The sequence below is a fragment of the Thunnus albacares genome, chromosome 4 (genome assembly GCF_914725855.1).
Source record: "Thunnus albacares chromosome 4, fThuAlb1.1, whole genome shotgun sequence".
Classification (NCBI taxonomy): domain Eukaryota; kingdom Metazoa; phylum Chordata; class Actinopteri; order Scombriformes; family Scombridae; genus Thunnus; species Thunnus albacares.
Genome location: NC_058109.1, coordinates 7,497,471 through 7,505,991, shown reverse-complemented (window position 1 = coordinate 7,505,991; position 8,521 = coordinate 7,497,471). Strand labels below are relative to the sequence as shown.

The 8,521-nt window shown below is 37.3% G+C and overlaps 1 protein-coding gene across 1 annotated transcript; it reads right to left on the bottom strand.

Moving 5' to 3' along the window:
* Nucleotides 1–1,162: 1,162 nt before the first annotated feature.
* LOC122981505 (complement C1q subcomponent subunit C-like) lies at nucleotides 1,163–8,103 on the bottom strand. The gene is made up of 7 exons (XM_044350250.1): nucleotides 7,988–8,103; nucleotides 6,750–6,924; nucleotides 5,542–5,718; nucleotides 4,117–4,193; nucleotides 2,917–3,033; nucleotides 2,605–2,688; nucleotides 1,163–1,579 (listed from the first exon to the last, which is right to left on the bottom strand). The coding sequence occupies exons 2-7, from the start codon at nucleotides 6,910–6,912 to the stop codon at nucleotides 1,433–1,435; spliced, it is 765 nt and encodes a 254-aa protein (XP_044206185.1). The 5' UTR covers nucleotides 6,913–6,924; nucleotides 7,988–8,103; the 3' UTR covers nucleotides 1,163–1,432.
* Nucleotides 8,104–8,521: the final 418 nt, after the last annotated feature.

Below are 8,521 nucleotides of genomic sequence, written 5' to 3'. Positions count from 1 at the left end.
CTTGGTCTATTGATTAGCTGTGTTAGCTGAGACAGAAAAAATTACCAAGGAGGTCATGTTTTTGGTCCTCTTTGTCTGTTAGTGGGATAACGCAAAAACTGTACAGACTTTGGCAAGTTTGGTAGACAGTTCAGCTGTCGACCAGGAACAAGTAATCCATGATTTTTATAAAAGTTTTTATAAAAATTCTAAACATTAAAGGTGCAGTGTGAAGAATTTAGTGGAATGGACTCAGCAGAATTGGAAGGTAATACCCATAAATATGTTTTAATTAGTGTATAATCACCTGAAAATAAGAATCATTGGCTTTTCGTTACCTTAGAATGAGCCCTTTATATCTACATAGCTGGTCCTCTTCCATGAAGCCCGCCATGTTGCACCGCAATGTTTCTACAGTAGCCCAGAACAGACAAATCAAACATCGGCTCTAAAAAGGGCCTTTTACTTTTTTCTAAGGTTTTATGGCCATTGTGGGTTCTTCCACATGCTTGAAAGGTGAGGGGGAGGGGTATTCAGTTGGTTACACCTTTAAATAACCTTTAAGAGACAATATATTTTTGAACATTTTCAACTTTCAACTAAAATCTGGCACATATATCTCATTATTTTAATTATTAATGTGTATTTTGATACATATCTGAATCCAGATACATATTCAAAATTTTAAACATTTGTTTTTTATGATACCAGATTTAGAGAGTTATGCACACTTGGCGAGAGTGTTTCCCCTCTGAGTGTTTGACAGTTAGTTTGTATGTGTATTCAGACAAAACCAAAGGTCATTCACAGTCCTATTGAAAGTTAAAATCAATAATATTATTCTACAATTACACAATAAAGTTTGATGACATTTAAGTACAACAAAGTGTGATAATACTACAACAACATGTGGCATATCTCACCATATACTAGTAGCCAGTGTTAGCATTTATACACACAAGAACATCGGACCCTGAGGTTTTTTATAGTGCATAACAGTGCTCCCTAATCTCCAAATTTCTTCCGCATTCACTCAGAGGAAGTTTTTATGTTTTGAAACTCAACTGTGAAAATTTGTGGAAATGGAGGAAATGCTCGATTTTGGAGGATTGCTTGAAGCTACAATAAAATCAGTGATTGTCTGTATTAAATCTGTGTGTAATGAAATTATACCAAACATACCCACACTCAATAATACACTTTAATTTTGTTTTAGTAGCATTTACAGACCAAATAAACATTTAAAGAAGGTTTACATGAGTCAGTATAAAGGAAACAAATAAGTGAACAAATCAAAAGTTTCACAAGCAACTTTTAAAAACAGCTTTTTGAAAAGTGTGAACTGAAATCTGAGACTTTTAGATGCTAAATTCATAAACTGGTGCGGTCTCAGTCTTCAGCACTGAATCCATGCTTTAGTGAAATCATTGAGTGTACAACTGAACTTTTTTTGTTAATTTGCGAAGAGCAGGAAGCCGTTGAAGATGATCTCTTTTTCTCTGGAGTCTCTTGCATCATGATCTGTCTGCTGCTCCTTAAAGGACTCCAGCCAGACCCTCTGTCCAAATCTCAGCTCTAAGACCACGCCACCCGACAGCACCTGAAACACAACAATTACATTAAGACTTCATGACAATACTCAGCCGTCAATATATATTAAACAACTAAAAACACAGATTATTGTGTCCTGTAACCATCTGTGATTCCAAAGCAGCCTAAACTGTGTTTTTGCAACAGTACAAAAGTAAAAGGGCAGTATCTCCCACACAGTTCTTTCAATATTGACGTAATCCTACTCACATCAAAGCTGACACTTGGTACTTTAACTATTACATACTGCTCAGGTCAAATTTGACCCGTTTTGACATGTGAGAGCAGTAAAAACACCCTTTCTTTTAGCCTGAAATGTTAAGACTTTTCCCAGAGTGATAGAGGGTGTTCCGGGTTAAATTTGACCTGTATTTTTTCATAAATCACCCTTCAAAATGTTGTTGTATTCTTCAAATTCAATACAATTAATTGAAATCATGGTGCTGTTATGTTCTTGTGCTTTATGTATCATAGGACTATTGTATAGCGTGATTGTGTTTTTTCTTTGTAAACAAATAGCGTAAAACCTAAATAATACACTCTCTCTGCTCTATGAAAGCTTCATTAAGGATTAATCACCCATTTATTAATGACTGATAAGGTATTTATGAATGAAAAATATATTTGTGGGGGACTAATTATGAGAGGATACTGTGAAGGGTCAGAGAGCCTGACGGACAAAGAATGTATAACTGTCCAAATACTTACTGTCTGGACTGTATTTATTATTATTATAATTTATTTCAAACTGTCACAATCCTGTTTATTGGTACTGTCAATAAAGATAATGTGGAAAAAGGGGAAAAACTAATTTGCTCAGGCACAAAAGACTAGATATAGCAAATTTCTTCTAGTTCATCAAAACACAGCTTCAGGTAAACTCGAGTAAGGTTTAGTTGCACTCCACAAGGACAAATGGTAGGGAATAACCTATTGATTCATCATTAAGTCATTTTAAAGAGTACATTAGGAATTTCAGTGAAAGACTTCCTCTCCTGATATCTCCTTGGCACTGTGGTACTAATTGAAACTTACCTGATCAAGGTTTCTGTTGTAATCACAGAATCCAATCTTGTCTTGGCCCAGAACCTCACTGGCGATACGCAGACACATGCTGACCTACAAACACACAACATCACTATAACACAGAGCGGTGATAGAGCTGAAGGTTTAGATCACATCTCAGGTTTAAAGTCTCTTCGCTGCATGTTGATTTTTACTGCATTTAATGAAACTCCTGTCTATCTAGAAAGTAATAAAACACATTCTGATATCAAAAACATTCATGATATATTTTAGGAAATGGTCAGCACTTATTCTCATGTAAAGAAGCGGTCAGCGTGTTACCTTGGCCATAGAGTGGAAGACGAAGTAATAAACACCAGGTATTCTGCAGGTGAAGTGACCTGTGTCTTTGTTAAAGTCCCCAGGTCTGTTGACCGCATATCTCTGGTAGGTTACTACCTATTAGACAGTACAAGATAAATAATGACAAGAATGAGAAAAACATAAAAGACTCGGTGAAAAATGTCATTTGTTGCTGGATGTTAAGTAACAAGGAATAACAGACTTTTACAGGAAAGACACACTACTATCAGCAGTGTATTGGGGCAGAGGCAACAGTTAAGACAGATATTTTAAAACATGAGCAGATGACTCAAAAAATATCTGCATGGCTAAACATATATATTTTTTTGGCAATTTTCAATCTTTTTCTTATTGTAATCAAATCTCATGTGCAGAACCAAACCAAAGATGATCTGATCTATTTTCAAGCATTGTGTGTGCGTATCCAAAGTCTGATATATCTTATTCCTCTGTGTCATAGACCTCCAAACTATTAAAAACACATCAATGAGCCACACAGCTGCACTGGGTGACATGCTCCTTGGTCCTGAAGATTTTGGTTTAGGAACAGTTCCAAAGACTAATAACAGCGATCATGTTTTCAGTCTCTGGAGAGTAGTTCTGTGTAAGGCAGGAACGTGGTTCCATTTACAAAGCTTCACTAGCTTATTGTGATAAATATCAAAACCTCTTGACTTTGTACTAAAGTTCTTTATGAATTTATAATGTAGTACAAAGTCAAGAGGTTGTGATATGTAGCATAAGCTAGTGAGAACTACTCTCTGGAGACTCAAAACGTGATCGCTGTTATTTGTCTTTGGAGCCATTTCTAAACAAACTAACGTAATCTTGATCTTCGGGATGAAGGAACATGTCACCCAGTGCAACAGTGTGGCTCACTGACGTGTTTTTAATAGTTTTTGGACAAAAACGAAGGTCTTCGTCACAGAGGAATAAGATATATTCGGCTTTGGATATACAAACAATACTTGTAAGTAGATCATTGTTGGTTTGACTCTGTTGAGAAAAAGAGAAAAATACAGAAAATCGCTAGCCTTTAATTATAGTATTAAAATGTAATGTCTTTTCTTTTACTCCAGCAGACATTAAAGAAAGAAACAGATGTATTCTAAAATGTTGAAAACATTTCATAATGAAAAAGTTGAGAGACAGAGAGGAGTGATGGACGACAGACTGGACCTGGTTAAAGGTAGGGTAAGTGTTAATATTCCTGATCACTGAGAAGGCTGACTTGGCCTGCTGAGGGGAGTCATCACCTAGGAGCAGAGAGGAGACACAGTGGTGAACATCACTCTTCTTCACCATCAAACACAGAGGAGGACATATTACAGACCAAGGTCACCTTTTTTCCTTCTTTCTACCTTTCCCATCACCTTGAGATACTTTTTTATTTTCCCCCTGAGCCATAAAGGAAGGAAGGAGGAGTTTTGATGCTAACATACAACATGGATGTATTACGATATACAATAATATTACAGCAGCTGGTTGTGACCACAGTGCACGTCTTTTTCATTGCAACTAATGTCAAGATAACTAGTGGAGGCAAGCTAGTGGACTGCCACTGTCACCATGATGGTGACTATAGCCATGTGAGATTTTAATTAGTGTGAACTACATGTAGGGGTTGTGTGTGTGTGCAGTGAGTAGACATGGCTGATTTTTGTGGTGAAACTATTCCTGAACCTCTGTGGTCTATATAAGCAACAGATCTGTCATATTTGGTAGAAGCACAGGGTTCCTGAGTGTCAAGTTTTACCATGTTTTCTCAGCTACTGTTGATACATTAGGAGCTGTAAAGAGTAGCCACTTTTGTCATACTCAGTATATACAGTTGTATAGCTGTAGCTATATTTGGTTAACTTTATTATCATCCCAGAGGGAAATGCAGTGTGGTCACAAAATTCAACATACGAAAGAAAGAAGAAAAATCAATCACAATTAGCGGGCAGTCCAAGACATAGTCCACACATGGATAATACACCATGACCAGTACACTAAACTAGACATCACCTGCAGTGCTTAAGATGTACATATCCATAGCAACAGCCACAGAAACAGCCACAACTTCAACTATAACTCAACTCACAGCCAGCTACAGCCGTGGTCATACTGTACTAATGGCCTTCCTCTATGGATCAGGGTCAATGGGAAAAGTATTGTGAGGTAGCACAAAAGTAGTTCAGACTTTGGCCCTTCAAAGAGGTATCAGCATAAATATCAATCCTGTCATCTGTACAGTAAAATGTGAGCACCTTAATTTAATACATTTGTTGAAATATTTGCTTTATAGTATTATGATATAATAAGGAGAATTAGCTGATAAGGAGTGTGAGAATTGGCCATGGCTGCATTTAAAGTGTAATTCAACACCAGCTGAAAAGTCTTGTTTTTGTTGAAGTTTTCACTTTACTGACGTGATGTAGAAGTGTACTCAGGGTGTGGTCAGTACACTGTGACATCACCACTGGGTGTGATAAGACATGTATCAGGACTTAACTGGTGTTCAGTTACTCTTTAAACTTGTTAGGCATAAAGAATACATGAGAGATAAGTTAAAGAGTCAGTTATATTTATATACAGGAGAGTCAGAGGTCGTGTCATTACTGTGGCCGATGCTCTTCCCCTCAGGGCCGGGCTGACCAGGTTGTCCAGATGGACCCACTGCTCCCAGAGCTCCACGGTAACCTTTGGGACCCATGTCCCCTTGCAAGCCCCGACTCCCCATCTCCCCCCTCAGCATCAGCAGGGTGTTTGCATCCACCTGAGTGTTGTCTGCCACAGCTGAAGACAAACAGATGAATGATTAATAGCTACCGGGAGAGAAGGGCATCATGATGCTGTTCTTAAAGCGGCTATAATTAATATTTTTCATCATAACAATGTATCAAATGACTGTGTAATGTCAGAGGCGTTTCTCGTAGTGATGAACCTACAGACGCTGCAGCTCCCCTCGTCTTTATGGAGATTTATAGCCAGTTTCAGCTCATTGTTTAGCTGTTTAGCTTTTTGGTTCACTCTCAGCGCTCTCATAGCGTCCTTTTTCAGCTGCAGAAGGCAGCTATTTCCAGAGAAAAAGCTCTAAAAACCCACTGTACACTACCTGCTAGGCACCAAACAGCAAAGAGACACATTTAGCTGTAGACTAGCTGGTGAACATAGTGGAGCATTTAGCAGCTAAAGAACCAGATATTTCCCTCAGGAGTCGCTAGAGACTAAAAACAGAACTAAAAGAGAGTGAGTATTGGACTTATTGGACCAGGTGGACAGAAACACAACTGCAAATGAATGATAATGTTGCTCCTTAACTGCTGGATGTGTAAATAAGCAACTGTTTGCTAACAAGTGCCACATCAACCTAAAAGACAATGATATGTTAGTTTTGTGTTCACAACTTTTTTCTGCTGCCCCCAAGTGGCCAAAAAAAAAACAAAAAACCCTGATAATACAGGTTTAACTGTCAACCAAAATGAACGAGACAAATCTGCTCCTAATTTCTGAAGTATTTAGTCATTTTCTAGCTTTTATCACGACAGGACATATTTCCAGGATAATTATTTTGATACAATCAGTATTTGAAATTTTAGCAGTGGATTGGATCTCTATTTTCTCCCACATTTGGAATGATTGATTCCCCTGAGCTGCTCTACTGAGAGTACTCTGCAGTATGATTAGAAGGGCAAAGAACAACCAACCAAGCAAATAAATAAATAAAATACCCCAAAATAAAGACTTTAGGTCTCCATACAGAAAGCTGCCTGAAGAACAAATCAGTATGCATTAACTATGTGTTTGTGTACTCTTCAGACTTTTACCTGGCTCTCCTTTCTCTCCCTTCTGTCCAGGCCATCCATCTCTGCCCACTGCTCCTGCCTCTCCCGGGCGACCGTCCAATCCTTTACAGCTCACATCACATTGGCCGGTCGACAGCAACAAGGCCACGCCCACCGCAACTGCCAGCCCATAATACTCTCCCATGGTCCCAAAACACTAGAAGAAAAAGGTGATGATGGTGATGACAATAGTTAAAATACAAGAAAGAGATAATGAGAATAAATGATATAAGATATTTAAGTATATGTTGGTGGAAATCATTTTTACACGTTTTAAGACTTTAAAACCAGCCGATATTGAAGACATTGAGGTTGTAAACTGTGTATTTTGGGTTCTAGCAGCCATTCTACCATTAAAGTAATAACTTACACATCATGGGTATTTTATTTTTTACTCTGATTTCAGTATCTGTATCCTATATGTCTATGGAGTATTTAAGAGTACACCGGACTGGACAGTAAAAAAAGGATCAAAATCGACACAGAACAACCAAAGACATAATCGTTTTCTTTGCATTATTTGTCCTGTACTGTAAACAGACTTTAGACAGTTAGAACTTCATCTTGTGAAATAAAATTTATAGGAAAATATAATCAAACAGTTAATTTGAAACTACAGATTGCATTTTTGTTGTAATGTGTGAGGGTAGTCAAAAGGAAAACATGACAAGATTCAAATCTCTGCAAGTTGTTTTCACATAGAAATCAGCTGAATTTAATGGCTGTCTAACAAGAAGAAAATCAATCTAAAACTGATTCAAATGACTTATTCGTCCCTCTGAGGGGGGGGGAATTATAGGAAAGCTGGTTTCCAAACATTAAAACACACGAAAACACATTAAATTATTCACACACACAAATCAGTCCAGGAAAAAGAGTGTAAGAGTAAAGATTAAAAGAAAAAAAAAGACACTGGAGTTAATGGCATACAGTATGACTTGGTCATTTGAGGTTGATTGCCTAAAAACATAAAAAAGAAACTGATATGTGCCTCCACAAACACATTGTTTGAACAAAGTTGCACATTGTGCTGCTTCACTGTTACCTCAACAGCTTTTTAATATTGAGAAGGTACCAAAACATTTCAGACAAAATAAGATTTGTTTGATTGTTTTAGTTGATTGTTGTAATTTTTTACAGAGCACAATAAAGAAATATTGAACAGAAAATTGTTTTTTTTTTTCTATTATCAGTTTTTCACCAGTTTTTATTTTACTCACCAGTCGAGTTTTCTGTCTTACCAGCGGAGATTCAGAGCTGCAAAGGACGGTATTTCCTCTTTTGGTGAACAAATGAAGAGTTCTTATTAGACTGAAGAGAGACACTCACTGACTTATTCTGACACAAACACACACACACACACATACACACACACACACACACACACACACACACACACACACACACACACACAGAGTACAAAATCAGCAAGGAAATGAAACTTATGTTCTCACAGAAAGATGGATCGACATAAAAGTTGCTGCTGTAGGACTTCATCAGGGTTGATGGGGTTGAGATTTAAAGGTTCATAGTTGTGATTTAGCTTTTTTTTTTTTTTTAACCCACAACAATTTTCCTATAGTCTCCTCAACATTATTGATAATCATTTAACAAATCAAACCTCACCTTCCAGGCAGTCAGAGAAAGCAACAATAAAACTTTTAGAATATGTGGCCTTTCTGAAGCAAACACAGACACACAGAGTGCTGGAACATCTGTCTGTGATGTATTAAAATCCTTTACTTAAGTAAAAG

Coding starts and splice junctions, on each gene's coding strand:
- LOC122981505 (XM_044350250.1), bottom strand. CDS start 6,912: ATGGGAGAGTATTATGGGCTGGCAGTTGCGGTGGGCGTGGCCTTGTTG. Junction 5,719..6,749: donor GGGAGAGAAAGGAGAGCCAG/GTAAAAGTCTGA, acceptor GTTTGTCTTCAG/CTGTGGCAGACAACACTCAG. Junction 4,194..5,541: donor GGGGAAGAGCATCGGCCACA/GTAATGACACGA, acceptor CTCTGCTCCTAG/GTGATGACTCCCCTCAGCAG.